We start from the raw sequence: 13,567 nt of genomic DNA on the forward strand, positions 1-13,567 counted from the left end.
CGCGGGGCGGGGTCTCGTTCGACCAATCGCCAACCTCGGGTTGTGACACGCCCCCCTCAGGCCACGCCCCGGCGCAAACCCCGCCCCTTCCGGCGGCCCCGCCTCTCTGCGCATGCGCTGTCGCCATGGAGACGGCGGGGCCGCGGAGCATGATGGGATCGGTCCCCCTTAAAGCGCCCGAATTCCCAGGATTTCTCCCGATTTACGGCGCCAAAAGTCCCGGGATTTGTCCCGGCGTAAAGCGCCGAACGCCGTGGGGTTTATCCGCGTTCCCAGCGCGGGAAATCCAGGGATTTATCCCCCTTTTATAGGGGCAAAAGCTCGCGATTTATCCCCTTCAGGGCGCGGGGCATTGTGGGATATATGGCCCGAAACGCGCGGAGGATCACGGGATTTATCCACCCATTTTGGCGCAAAGGATTGTGGGATTTATCCCCCCACAAACGCGCGGAGGATTGTGGGATTTATCCCCCTTTATAGCGCAAAGGATTGTGGGATTTATCCCCCCAAACGCGCAGGGGATTGTGGGATTTATCGACCCGTTGCGGCGCAAAGAATTGTGGGATTTATCCCCCCACAAACGCGCGGAGGATCACGGGATTTATCCCCCCATTTTGGCGCAAAGGATTGTGGGATTTATCCCCCCCACAAACGCGCGGAGGATCACGGGATTTATTCCCCCTTTATAGCGCAAAGGATTGTGGGATTTATCCCCCCAAAACGCGCAAAGGCTCACGGGATTTATCCCCCCATTGCGGCGCAAAGGATTGTGGGATTTACCCCCCCAAACACGCGGAGGATTGTGGGATTTATCCCCCCTTTATAGCGCAAAGGATTGTGGGATTTATCCCCCCAAAACGCGCAAAGGCTCACGGGATTTATCCCCCCGTAAAACACGTGACTTTTTTGGGGTTCAGGATTTATTTCGGTTTTTTTGGGGGGATCCCAGAAATCTTTGGCGGAATTTTGGGGGATCCCAGCGGGGTCTGGGAGGGATCTGGGGGGGTCCCGCGGGTGGAAATCGGGAGGAGATCGAGGCCGAATTGGTTTCGGAGCCCCCAAATTTGGGGGGATTTTGGGGAAAGGGGAGTTCGGCGCCGCCCGAATTTTGGGGTTTGGGGGTTTTTTTGGGGGGGGTCACGGGAAGGGGGTGGGCGGGGGGCGGTGCAGGGCCGCGTCCAGCCCCGTGCCCAGCGCGCAGCCCCCGGTGAGCAGCAGCACGGCCCAGAGGCAGAGGCGATCCACGGCCATGGCCAGCGCGCGCCACTCCTCCTGCTCCTAAAAACGGGGGGAAATCGGGAAAAACGGGGAAAAACCGGGGGAAAACAGGGAAAACAAAGGAACGAACAAAAAAACCCCGTGGAAATAGGAGAAAAGGGGGACAAACAGGAAAAAAAAATCAGGGTGGAAACGGGGAGAAATGGGTGCGAAAATGGCCCCGGTTCCTCCCAGGTGTGTCCGGGTGCCCCAAAATCCCCCCAAAATCCCCCCAAATCCTCCCAAACTGCCCCAAATCCTCCCAAAATCGCCCCAAATCGCCTCCCAGGTGTCCCCGGGTGTGTCCAGGTGCCCCCAAATCACCCCAAAACCTCCCAAAATCCTCCCAAAACCACCTCAAATCCTCCCAAAATTGCCCCAAATCTTCCCAAAATCGCCCCAAATCGCCTCCCAGGTGTCCCCGGGTGTGTCCAGGTGCCCCAAACTGCCCCAAAATCACCCCAAAACTGCCCTAAATCCCCCCAAACCCCCCAAAATCCTCCCAAAACCTCCCCAAATCACCCCCAGGTGTGTCCCAGGTGTGCCCAGGTGTGCCCCAGGTGTGCCCCAGGTGTGCCCAGGTGTGCCCAGGTGTTTCCCAGGTGTGCCCAGGTGCCCCCAGGTGTGCCCAGGTGTTTCCCAGATGTGTCCCAGGTGTGCCCAGCTGTTTCCCAGGTGTGTCCCAGGTGCCCCCAGGTGTGTCCCAGGTGTGCCCAGGTGCCCCCAGGTGTTTCCCAGGTGTGCCCAGGTGCCCCCAGGTGTGCCCAGGTGTGCCCCAGGTGTTTCCCAGGTGTGCCCAGGTGCCCCCAGGTGTGCCCAGGTGTGCCCCAGGTGTTTCCCAGGTGCCCCCAGGTGCCCCCAGGTGCCCCCAGGTGTTCCCAGGTGTGTCCCAGGTGCCCCCAGATGTGTCCCAGGTGTTTCCCAGGTGTGTCCCAGGTGTTTCCCAGGTGTTTCCCAGGTGCCCCCAGGTGTTTCCCAGGTGTGTCCCAGGTGTTTCCCAGGTGTTTCCCAGGTGCCCCCAGGTGTGTCCCAGGTGTTTCCCAGGTGTGTCCCAGGTGTTTCCCAGGTGCCCCCAGGTGCCCCCAGATGTGTCCCAAGTGTTTCCCAGGTGTTTCCCAGGTGTTCCCAGGTGTGTCCCAGGTGCCCCCAGGTGTTTCCCAGGTGTGTCCCAGGTGTTTCCCAGGTGTGCCCAGGTGTGCCCAGGTGTGCCCAGGTGTCCCCTCTCCCCCCCCGTGTCTCCCCTCCCCCGGTGCCCCCTCACCCGCTGCCACCGCTGCCGCTCCCGCAGGCTCCGGGCGATGGAGGCGGCGGCGGCCGCGGCCTCGCGCAGCTCGGGGGGGGCGGATTTCAGGGGGGGGGCGGATTTGGGGGGGGGTCCCGGGGGGTCCCCGCGGGGGGGGCGGCGCAGGAAATACTCGTCACCCCCCCGGGGGGGAGGGGCGGGGGCTGGGGAGGAGGGGGGGAGGGGCGGGAGGGGAGGGTGGGGGAGGGGCGCAGGCCCAGGATGGGGGGGAGGCGCTGCAGGAAGACCTGGGGGGGGGGGGGGGGGGAGGGGAAAAAAGGGGCGTGAGACCCCAAAATTCCACCTGGGAACCCCGAAATAGCCCCAAAATCCACCCTGGGATCATCAAAATCCACCTGGGAACCCCGAAATTCCCCCCAAATTCATCCCAGGATCCCCCAAAATCCATCCTGGGAACCCCGAAATTCCCCCAAATTCATCCCAGGGCCCCCCAAATCCATCCTGGGAACCCCGAAATTCCCCCCAAATTCATCCCAGGACCCCCAAAATCCATCCTGGGAACCCCGAAATTCCCCCCAAATTCATCCCAGGACCCCCAAAATCCATCCTGGGAACCCCGAAATTCCCCCCAAATTCATCCCAGGACCCCCAAAATCCATCCTGGGAACCCCGAAATTCCCCCCACATTCATCCCAGGGCCCCCCAAATCCATCCTGGGAGCCCCCAGTTATCACCTTGAACCCCCAAATCCACCTGGGACACCCAAAATATCCCCAAAATCCACCCCGGGACCCCCAGGATTCCACCTGGGAACCCAAAAATCCCCTGGGACCCCCCCCCAAAATCCATCCCAGGACTCACAAAATCCCCACCGGGGACCCCAAAATATCCCCCAAATCCACCCCGAGACCCCCCAAAATTCCACCCGGGACCCACCTGGGGGCGTGTCCAGGTGTGCCCAGGTGAGTTTTGGGCTATTTTAGGCGCCCGTAAATCGATTTTTGGGGGGATTTTTTTCTGGGATTTTGGGGTTTTTTTTTTTCCGCCCAGGACTCGGGGATTTTTGGGGGGTTTTCGGGCTCCCCAGGTGTGCCCTCACCTGGCGTGCCCAGGCCGGCATCCCGTGCGTGCCAGGTGAGCGGTGGTGCAGGTTGAGCACCCCCACGCTCAGCGCCACCACCAGCGCCAGCAGCACCAGCGTCCCCGTCAGGTAGCGGCCGATGAGCGGCACCTGCAGCGACGTGGCCGGAACCTTGTCGGCCAAGAGCAGCAGGAACACGGTGAGGGTGAGCAGAGCGAAGAGAGACAGAGACATCTTCTCACCTGGGCAGGTGGGACAGGACTGGTGAGACTGGGACAGGTGGGACTGGGACTGGTGAGACTGGGACTGGTGAAACTGGGACTGGGACAGGTGGGACTGGGACAGGTGGGACTGGGACAGGTGGGACTGGGACTGGGACAGGTGGGACTGGGACAGGTGGGACTGGGACAGGTGAGACACTGGTGGGACTGGGACTGGTGGGACTGGGACTGGTGGGACTGGGACAGGTGGGACTGGGACAGGAGGAGCAGGAACACGGTGAGGGTGAGCAGAGCAAACAGCGACAGAGACATCTTCTCACCTGGGCAGGTGGGACAGGACAGGTGAGACACAGGTGGGACTGGGACTGGGACAGGTGGGACAGGGATGGGTGGGACTGGGACTGGGACAGGTGAGACACAGGTGAGACTGGGACAAGTGAAACTGGGACAGGTGGGACAGGACAGGTGGGACTGGGACAGGTGGGACTGGGACAGGTGGGACTGGGACTGGTGGGACTGGGACTGGGACAGGTGAGACACTGGTGGGACTGGGACTGGTGGGACTGGGACAGGTGGGACTGGGACTGGTGAGACTGGGACACAAACAGGGACAGGTGGGACTGGGACTGGGACAGGTGAGACAGGGCCAGGTGAGACTGGGACAGGTGAAACTGGGACAGGTGAGACACTGGTGGGACTGGGACAGGTGAGACTGGGACAGGTGAGACACTGGTGGGACTGGGACTGGTGGGACTGGGACTGGTGAAACTGGGACTGGGACAGGTGGGACTGGGACGGGTGGGACTGGGACTGGGACAGGTGAGACACAGGTGGGACTGGGACTGGTGAGACTGGGACTGGGACAGGTGGGACTGGGACTGGGACAGGTGAGACTGGGACAGGTGGGACTGGGACAAGTGAAACTGGGACAAGTGAAACTGGGACAGGTGGGACAGGGACTGGGACTGGGACAGGTGAGACTGGGACAGGTGAGACACAAGTGGGACTGGGACTGGTGAAACTGGGACTGGGACAGGTGGGACTGGGACAGGAGGAGCAGGAACACGGTGAGGGTGAGCAGAGCGAAGAGAGACAGAGACATCTTCTCACCTGGGCAGGTGGGACAGGACTGGTGAGACTGGGACTGGTGGGACTGGGACTGGTGAGACTGGGACAGGTGAGACTGGGACAGGTGGGACTGGGACAGGTGGGACTGGGACAGGTGAAACTGGGACAGGTGAGACACTGGTGGGACTGGGACAGGTGGGACTGGGACACAAACAGGGACAGGGACTGGGACAGGTGGGACTGGGACTGGTGGGACTGGGACAGGGATGGGTGTCCCAGGGATGGGTGTCCCAGGTGTCCCCAGGTGTCCCCAGGTGTCCCAGGTGGGACAGGGCCAGGTGAGGTCACCTGGGCAGGTGAGGGAGGCGGGCGGTGACCTCGGCTCACCCCCACAGCCCCTGCGGGCCAGGTGAGGCCCCGTGAGCCCCCCAAGCCCCCACACCCAGAGACCCCTCCCCATTTTGGGGCCAATTCCCCCATTTTTGAGGCCAATTCCCCCCATTTTGGGGCCAATTCCCCCATTTTTACGCCAATTCCCCCCATTTTGACACCAATTCCCCCATTTTGAGGCCAATCCCCCATTTTGACACCAATTCCCCCATTTTGACACCAATTCCCCCCATTTTGAGGCCAATTCCCCCCATTTTGGGGCCAATTCCCCCATTTTGGGGCCAATTCCCCCCATTTTGGGGCCAATTCCCCCCATTTTTACGCCAATTCCCCCCATTTTGACACCAATTCCCCCATTTTGAGGCCAATTCCCCCCATTTTGAGGCCAATTCCCCCCATTTTTACGCCAATTCCCCCATTTTTACGCCAATTCCCCCATTTTGATACCAATTCCCCCATTTTGACGCCAATTCCCCCCATTTTGATACCAATTCCCCCATTTTGAGGCCAATTCCCCCATTTTGACACCAATTCCCCCATTTTGACACCAATTCCCCCATTTTGAGGCCAATTCCCCCATTTTGACACCAATTCCCCCATTTTGAGGCCAATCCCCCATTTTGACACCAATTCCCCCATTTTGGGGCCAATTCCCCCATTCTGAGGCCAATTCCCCCATTTTGACACCAATCCCCCCCATTTTGACGCCAATTCCCCCCATTTTGACACCAATTCCCCCATTTTGAGGCCAATCCCCCATTTTGACACCAATTCCCCCATTTTGACACCAATTCCCCCCATTTTTACGCCAATTCCCCCCATTTTGGGGCCAATTCCCCCATTTTGACACCAATTCCCCCATTTTGGGGCCAATCCCCCCATTTTGATACCAATTCCCCCATTTTGGAGCCAATTCCCCCATTTTGACACCAATTCCCCCATTTTGACGCCAATCCCCCCCATTTTGACGCCAATCCCCCCCCATTTTGGGGCCGATTCCGGCGATTTCCGCATTTCGCTCACACTCGGGGGTTTCTCCCCCCCAACTTTTGGGCCCCCCCGGATTTCGGGGTGCCCCCGGCGGGCTCTCACCTGCGTCGGGGGGCAGGTGGAAGACGCCCACGGCCAGGAGGGTGATGAGCACGCAGGGCACGAGCACCGTGGCCAGGTAGAAGAGCGGCTTCCGGCGCAGCACCAGGTGGAACGAGACCCCCCCGGGCCCCCCGGGCCCCCCCGAGCGATGCACGAGGCTCCACTGGCCGTTCTCTGCGGGGGGGGCAGGGCCGTGGGAGACCCCCCCCCCCAAAAAAAAAAAAACCCGGGACCCCCAGAAACCCCAAAATGCAAAAAAAAAAAAATCCCGAACCCTCCCCCCCCCCCCAAAATCCCCCCCCCCCCCAGGACACTCCTAGACACCCCAAAATCCCCCAAACTCCCCCCAAATCCCACTCAGGACCCCCTTGAAATCCCCCAAATATCTCCAAAGCCCCCCTAAATCCCCCCAGTTTGCCCCAAAATCCCCTCCAGGATCCCACACCCCCCCCCCCCCCAATCCCCCCTAAATCCCAAAAATATCCCAAACTCCTCCCTAAATCCCCCCCCAATCAACCCCAAACCCCACTCAGGACCCCAAAATCCTCTCAAAATCCCCTCCAGCATCCCCCACCCCCAAACCCCCCTCTAAATCCTCCCCGAGAGCCCCCAAAATCCCCCAAATCTCCCCTAAAACCCTCCCTAAAACCCCCCCGGAGCCCCTCAGGAGCCCGAATCCCCCCGAGTTCGCCCCAGAGCTGACCCTGGAAGTCGGGGGGCAGCTGGACCTGAGCCCCCCAGGGCCCCCCGGGCCCCCCCGGCCGCAGCCGCAGCTCCGCGGGGCCGTAGGAGCCCGAGCGGAACTCCAGGGAGCAGTTCTGCCAATCGAACGGGAAATGGGACACCTGGGCGGGGAGGACGGGGGGCTCAGCCACCCCAAAATCCCCCCAAACCCACCCCAAAACCATCCAGGAAAAATCCCCATCTTCCAGACCCCCAACATCCCTTAAAACCCCCCCCCCCCCCCAGAAATTCCCCCCCCCCAATCCCAAATAAACCCCCACAAAACCACCCCCGAAATCCCTCAGGGCCTCCCCAAATTCCCTCGATCCCCCCCAAACTCCCCCGAAATCCCTCAGGGCCTCCCCAAATTCCCTCGATCCCCCCCCCCCCCCCAAAATCCCCCAAACCCCCGGAATTCCCCCCCCCCAAAATCCCCCCAGTTCCCCTCAAAACCCCCCTGGACTCCCCCAAAATCCCCCCAAACTGCCCCAAATCCACCGAAATCCCCTCTGAAATCCCCCCAAATCCTCCCAAAAGCCCCGAATTTTGCCCCGAAACGCCCCCGGCCCCTCACCCGGATGGGGCAGCGGCTGCGGAACAGGGCCGGGGGTCTCCAGGTGACGGAGCCGTCGGGGCTGACGATGGCCCGGACCCCCAGGGACACCCCGAACTCGCCGTCATTGCTGGGGGGGGCAGAGGGGTCAGGGCACCCCAAAACCCCCCCAGATCCACCCCAAAAACCCCCTAAAATCCACCCCAAAACCCCCCCAAATCCACCCCAAAACGCCCCCAAATCCACCCCCAAAACGCCCCCAAATCCACCCCCAAAACCCCCTAAAATCCACCCAAAATCCCCCCCAAATCCACCCCAAAAAGCCCCCAAAATCCACCCCAAAAAGCCCCCAAAATCCACCCCAAAAACCCCCAAATCCACCCCAAAAACCCCCCAAATCCACCCCAAAAAGCCCCCAAATCCACCCCAAAACCCCCTAAAATCCACCCAAAATCCCCCCAAAATCCACCCCAAAACCCCCCCAGATCCACCCCAAAAACCCCCCAAATCCACCCAAAAAACCCCCAAATCCACCCAAAAAAACCCCCAAATCCACCCCAAAACCCCCCCAGATCCACCCCAAAAACCCCCAAAATCCACCCCAAAAACCCCCAAAATCCACCCCCAAAACGCCCCAAATCCACCCCCAAAACGCCCCCAAATCCACCCCCAAACCCCCCCAGATCCACCCCAAAAACCCCCAAAATCCACCCCCAAAACGCCCCAAATCCACCCCAAAAACCCCCCAAATCCACCCCAAAACGCCCCCAAATCCACCCCAAAAACCCCCAAATCCACCCCAAAACCCCCCCAGATCCACCCCAAAAACCCCCAAAATCCACCCCAAAAACCCCCAAAATCCACCCCCAAAACGCCCCAAATCCACCCCCAAAACGCCCCCAAATCCACCCCCAAACCCCCCCAAATCCACCCCAAAAAGCCCCCAAATCCACCCCCAAAAAACCCCCCAAATCCACCCCAAAAAACCCCCAAATCCACCCTAAAAAACCCCCAAATCCACCCCAAAAACCCCCCAAATCCACCCAAAAAAACCCCCAAATCCACCCCAAAACCCCCTAAAATCCACCCCAAAACCCCCCAAATCCACCCCAAAAACCCCCTAAAATCCACCCAAAATCCCCCCCAAATCCACCCCAAAACCCCCCAAAATCCACCCCAAAAACCCCCAAAATCCACCCCAAAAACCCCCCAAATCCACCCCAAAACGCCCCCAAATCCACATAAAAAACCCCCCAAATCCACCCCAAAACGCCCCGAAAATGCCCCCAGAACCCTCTAAAATCTCCCCAGATCCCCAAATCCCCCCCAAATCCCCTTGAAACCCCCCAGGACACCCCCAGTCCCCTCCAGGACCCCCCAAATCCCCTAAAATCACCTTAAATCCCCCTAAAACCCTCTAAAATCACCTTAAATCCCCCAAAATCACCTAAACCCCCCTAAAAACCGCCCCAAATCCCGCCAAAATTCCCACCAAATCCCCTAAAATCCCCCAAAATCCCCCAAATCCCCATCCCTGTCGCCCAGCCCCACACACACCAGATGTGCCCCCAAAACCGCCTCGAATCACCTCAAATCCTCCCAAAACCGCCCCAAAGCCCCGCCCAAAGTGGCCGAAATCGCCGAGGATTCCCCAAAATCCCCTAAATCCGCCCCAAAGCGCCGCACTTGTTGTCCAGCCCCACATCTGGCAGCCAGATGTTCTCGGCCGGGACCCTCAGGGCCGCGATCCCCCCGTGCTCCCGGGGGTCCCAGGAGAGCCGCGGGTCCCGCCAGCTCTGGGGGGAGGGAAAGTAATGGGGACCCCCCCGAAAAACCCCAAATTCCCCCCAAAATCCCCCCCGGAAAAGGAGAGCCCAAAACCCCGCGGGATTTGTCGGATTTCCCTCGAATTTCCCTCGAATTCCACCAAAATCCCCCCCCCAAAATCCCCTCAGAATCCATCCAGGATTCCTCAAATCCCCCCCACATTCCCCAAAATCCGCCCCTAAACCCACCCGGACCCCTCCCCCAAATCCACCCAGGACCCCCAAAATCCACCCCAAAAACAACGAGGCCCCAAAACCCTCCCAGGATTTGTCAAATTTACCCCAAACCCCCCCAAAATTCCCCTCCCCCCCCCCCCCCCCAAAAAAAGGGGTTCCCAAAAACCTCCCGGGATTCCTCCGATTCCCCAGGGGATTCCCCAAAATCCACCGAAATTCCCCCAAAATCCTCCCAAAACCCATCCAGGACCCCCAAAATCCACCCCCCAAAAAAGAGGAGACCCCAAAATCCTCCCGGGATTCCCCAAATCTCCGCCCCGAATTCCCCCAAAACCTCCCCGAAATCCATCCAGGACCCCCCAAATCCACCCCAAATTTCTCTGGGATCCCCCAAACCCCCTCAGGACCCCCCAAATCCCCCCCAAATTTCTCTGGGATCCCCCAAACCCCCTCAGGACCCCCCAAATTCCCCCGAATTCCCCCAAATCCCGCACCAGGTTCAGGTAAACTTTGGTCGTCAGCTCCTCGTTCTTCTCATCCTGGAGAAGTTTTGGGGTTTTTGGGGTTTTTGGGGGGTCTTGGGGGGGCTTAGGGAACCCCCCCGAACCCTCCCCCACCATAAAACCCTCGAACCCGCCCCAAACCCCCGAGTTTCACCCCAAATTTGCCGCCCAAAGCCCCGAAATTGCCCCCTCAGACCCCAAAATTGCCCCCCGGACCCTCAGGTTTTCCCCCCAAATGTCTCGAATTCCCCCAAAAATCTCCCCGAAATCCCCTTGAGCCCCCCCCAAACCCCCCAGATCCTCCCTAAACCTTCTCAGGACCCCCCAACATCCCCCTAAAACGCCCCCCAGCAACCCCAAAATCCCCTTGAGAGCCCCAAACGCCCCCAAACTGCCCCAAAACCCCCCCCGGACCCCCCAAAGCATCCCCAAATCCCCCCCAAACATCCCAAAATCCCCTTTGAGCTCCTCCAAACCCCCCCAAACTGCCCCAAAACCCCCCCAGGAACCCCCAAAATCCCCCAAATCCCCCCCAACCCCCCTAAAATCCCACTTGAATCCCCCCCAAACCCCTTTAAGCCCCCCAAGGAACCCCCAAACCCCCCAGGACCCCCCAAAATCCCCCAAACCCCCCCAAACCTCCCAAAATCCCCCTTGAATCCCCCCCAAACCCCTTTAAGCCCCCCAAGGACCCCCCAAAAATCCCCAAATTCCCCAAAAACCTCCCCAGGACCCCCCCAAACCTCCCAAAATCCCCTTTGAGCCCCCCCAAAACCCCCCCAGGACCCCCCAAAAATCCCCCAAACCCCCCCAACCCCCCTAAAATCCCCCTTGAATCCCCCCCAAACCCCTTTAAGCCCCCCAAAAAACCCCCAAAAATCCCCCAAACCCCCCCCAACCCCCCTAAAATCCCCCTTGAATCCCCCCCAAACCCCTTTAAGCCCCCCAAGAAACCCCCAAAAATCCCCAAATTCCCCAAAAACCTCCCCAGGACCCCCCCAAACCTCCCAAAATCCCCCTTGAATCCCCCCCCAACCCCTTTAAGTCCCCCCCGGACCCCCCCAGGACCCCCCAAAAATCCCCAAAACTCCCCCAAACCTCCCAAAATCCCCTTTGAGCCCCCCCAAAACCCCCCCAGGACCCCCCAAAAATCCCCAAAACTCCCCCCAAACCTCCCAAAATCCCCTTTAAGCCCCCCCAAAACCCCCCCAGGACCCCCCAAAAATCCCCCAAACCCCCCCAACCCCCCTAAAATCCCCCTTGAATCCCCCCCAAACCCCTTTAAGCCCCCCAAGGACCCCCCAAAAATCCCCAAATTCCCCAAAAACCTCCCCAGGACCCCCCCAAACCTCCCAAAATCCCCTTTGAGCCCCCCCCAAACCCCCCCAGGACCCCCCAAAAATCCCCAAAACTCCCCCCAAACCTCCCAAAATCCCCCTTGAATCCCCCCCAAATCCCTTTAAGCCCCCCCTGGACTCCCCCAGCACCCCCCAAAAATCCCCAAAACCCCCCCAAACCTCCCAAAATCCCCTTTGAGCCCCCCCAAAACCCCCCCAGGACCCCCCAAAAATCCCCTAAGCCCCCCCAAACCTCCCAAAATCCCCTTTGAGCCCCCCCAGACCCCCCCAGGACCCCCCAAAAATCCCCAAAACCCCCCCAAACCTCCCAAAATCCCCTTTAAGCCCCCCCAAAACCCCCCCAGGACCCCCCAAAATCCCCCAAATCCCCCCCAAACCCCTTTAAGCCCCCCCAGCCCCCCGTACCAGCCCCACCAGCTGGGCCAGTTCGAGCCCCACGGTGACCAGCACGGGGCCCCCCCCGCGCCCCCCCGGGCGGACCCCGGCCCGGTACGGCCCCAGCAGCGCCCGGAGCAGCGGCCCCGGCGGGGGGAGGGGCGGGGGCGGCGACCCCCGGGCTGGGGAGAGAGGGGGGGGGGTCAGGGGGGGTTGGGGAGGGGGTGAGGGGGGATTTGGGGGGGGTTTGGGGGGGTCTCAAAGGGGTTTGGGGGGGATTTGGAGGGGATTTGGGGGGGTCTCAAAGGGGTTTGGGGGGGATTTGGGGGGATTTGGGGGGGATTTGGGGGGGATTTGGGGGGGATTTGGGGGGGTCTCAAAGGGGTTTGGGGGGGATTTGGGGGGGTCTCAAAGGGGTTTGGGGGGGATTTGGGGGGGATTTGGGGGATTTGGGGGGGTCTCAAAGGGGTTTGGGGGGGATTTGGGGGGATTTGGGGGGGTCTCAAAGGGGTTTGGGGGGGATTTGGGGGGGATTTGGGGGATTTGGGGGGGTCTCAAAGGGGTTTGGGGGGGATTTGGGGGGATTTGGGGAAGTTTTGGGGGGGTCCCGGGGCATTTTTGGGGGGCTCAAAAAGGTTTGGGGGGGTCCCAAAAAGGGGAGGGGTCCCGAGGGTCCTTGGGGGTCCCGGGGGTTTTTTTGGGGTGAATTTGGGGGATTTTGGGGGTCCCGAGGGTCCTTGGGGGTCCCGGGGGGGTTTTCTGGGGAGAATTTGGGGGATTTTGGGGGGTCCCGGGGGGGGGGTTGGGAGGCATTTTGGGGGTCCCGAGGGTCCTTGGGGGTCCCGGAGGGGTTTTTTGGGGTGAATTTGGGGGATTTTGGGGGGTCCCGGGGGGGGGGGTTGGGAGGGATTTTGGGGGTCCCGCAGGTTGGGGGTCCCGGAGGGGTTTTTGGGGTGAATTTGGGGGATTTTGGGGGGTCCCGGGGGGGGTTTTGGGAGGCATTTTGGGGGTCCCGAGGGTCCTTGGGGGTCCCGGGGGGGTTTTTTGGGGTGAATTTGGGGGATTTTGGGGGTCCCGCAGGTTGGGGGTCCCGGAGGGGTTTTTGGGGTGAATTTGGGGGATTTTGGGGGTCCCGCAGGTTGGGGGTCCCGGAGGGGTTTTTGGGGTGAATTTGGGGGATTTTGGGGGATCCCGGGGGGGGTTTTGGGAGGCATTTTGGGAGTCCCGAGGGTTGGGGGTCCCGGAGGGGTTTTTTGGGGAGAATTTGGGGGATTTTGGGGGTCCCGAAGGTTGGGGGTCCCGGAGGGGTTTTTTGGGGTGAATTTGGGGGATTTTGGGGGGTCCCGGGGGGGGGGTTGTGAGGGATTTTGGGGGTCCCGCAGGTTGGGGGTCCCGGAGGGGTTTTTGGGGTGAATTTGGGGGATTTTGGGGGTCCCGCAGGTTGGGGGTCCCGGAGGGGTTTTTGGGGTGAATTTGGGGGATTTTGGGGGGTCCCTGGGGGGGGTTTTGGGAGGGATTTTGGGGGTCCCGAAGGTTGGGGGTCCCGGAGGGGTTTTTTGGGGTGAATTTGGGGGATTCTGGGGGTCCCGGGGGGGGTTCGGGGGTACCGAGGCCGAGCAGGAGGAGGAGGAGGAGGGGGCCGAGGCTGAAGGCGGCCATGGCCGGAGTGGGGGAGGGGCGGGGGGTGGGGGAGGGGCAGC

The 13,567-nt window shown here is 60.9% G+C and overlaps 1 protein-coding gene across 1 annotated transcript; it reads right to left on the reverse strand.

Annotated features, from left to right (window-relative positions):
* Positions 1-1,005: 1,005 nt before the first annotated feature.
* Positions 1,006-13,533, reverse strand: CHRNB1 (cholinergic receptor nicotinic beta 1 subunit). The gene is made up of 9 exons (XM_082300506.1): positions 13,475-13,533; positions 11,898-12,049; positions 10,126-10,170; positions 9,315-9,424; positions 7,650-7,758; positions 7,056-7,197; positions 6,353-6,526; positions 3,600-3,823; positions 1,006-1,278 (listed from the first exon to the last, which is right to left on the reverse strand). The coding sequence occupies exons 1-9, from the start codon at positions 13,524-13,526 to the stop codon at positions 1,138-1,140; spliced, it is 1,149 nt and encodes a 382-aa protein (XP_082156632.1). The 5' UTR covers positions 13,527-13,533; the 3' UTR covers positions 1,006-1,137.
* Positions 13,534-13,567: the final 34 nt, after the last annotated feature.

Source organism: Coloeus monedula (assembly GCF_965178545.1).
Source record: "Coloeus monedula genome assembly, chromosome: 40".
Taxonomy (NCBI): Eukaryota; Metazoa; Chordata; class Aves; order Passeriformes; family Corvidae; genus Coloeus; species Coloeus monedula.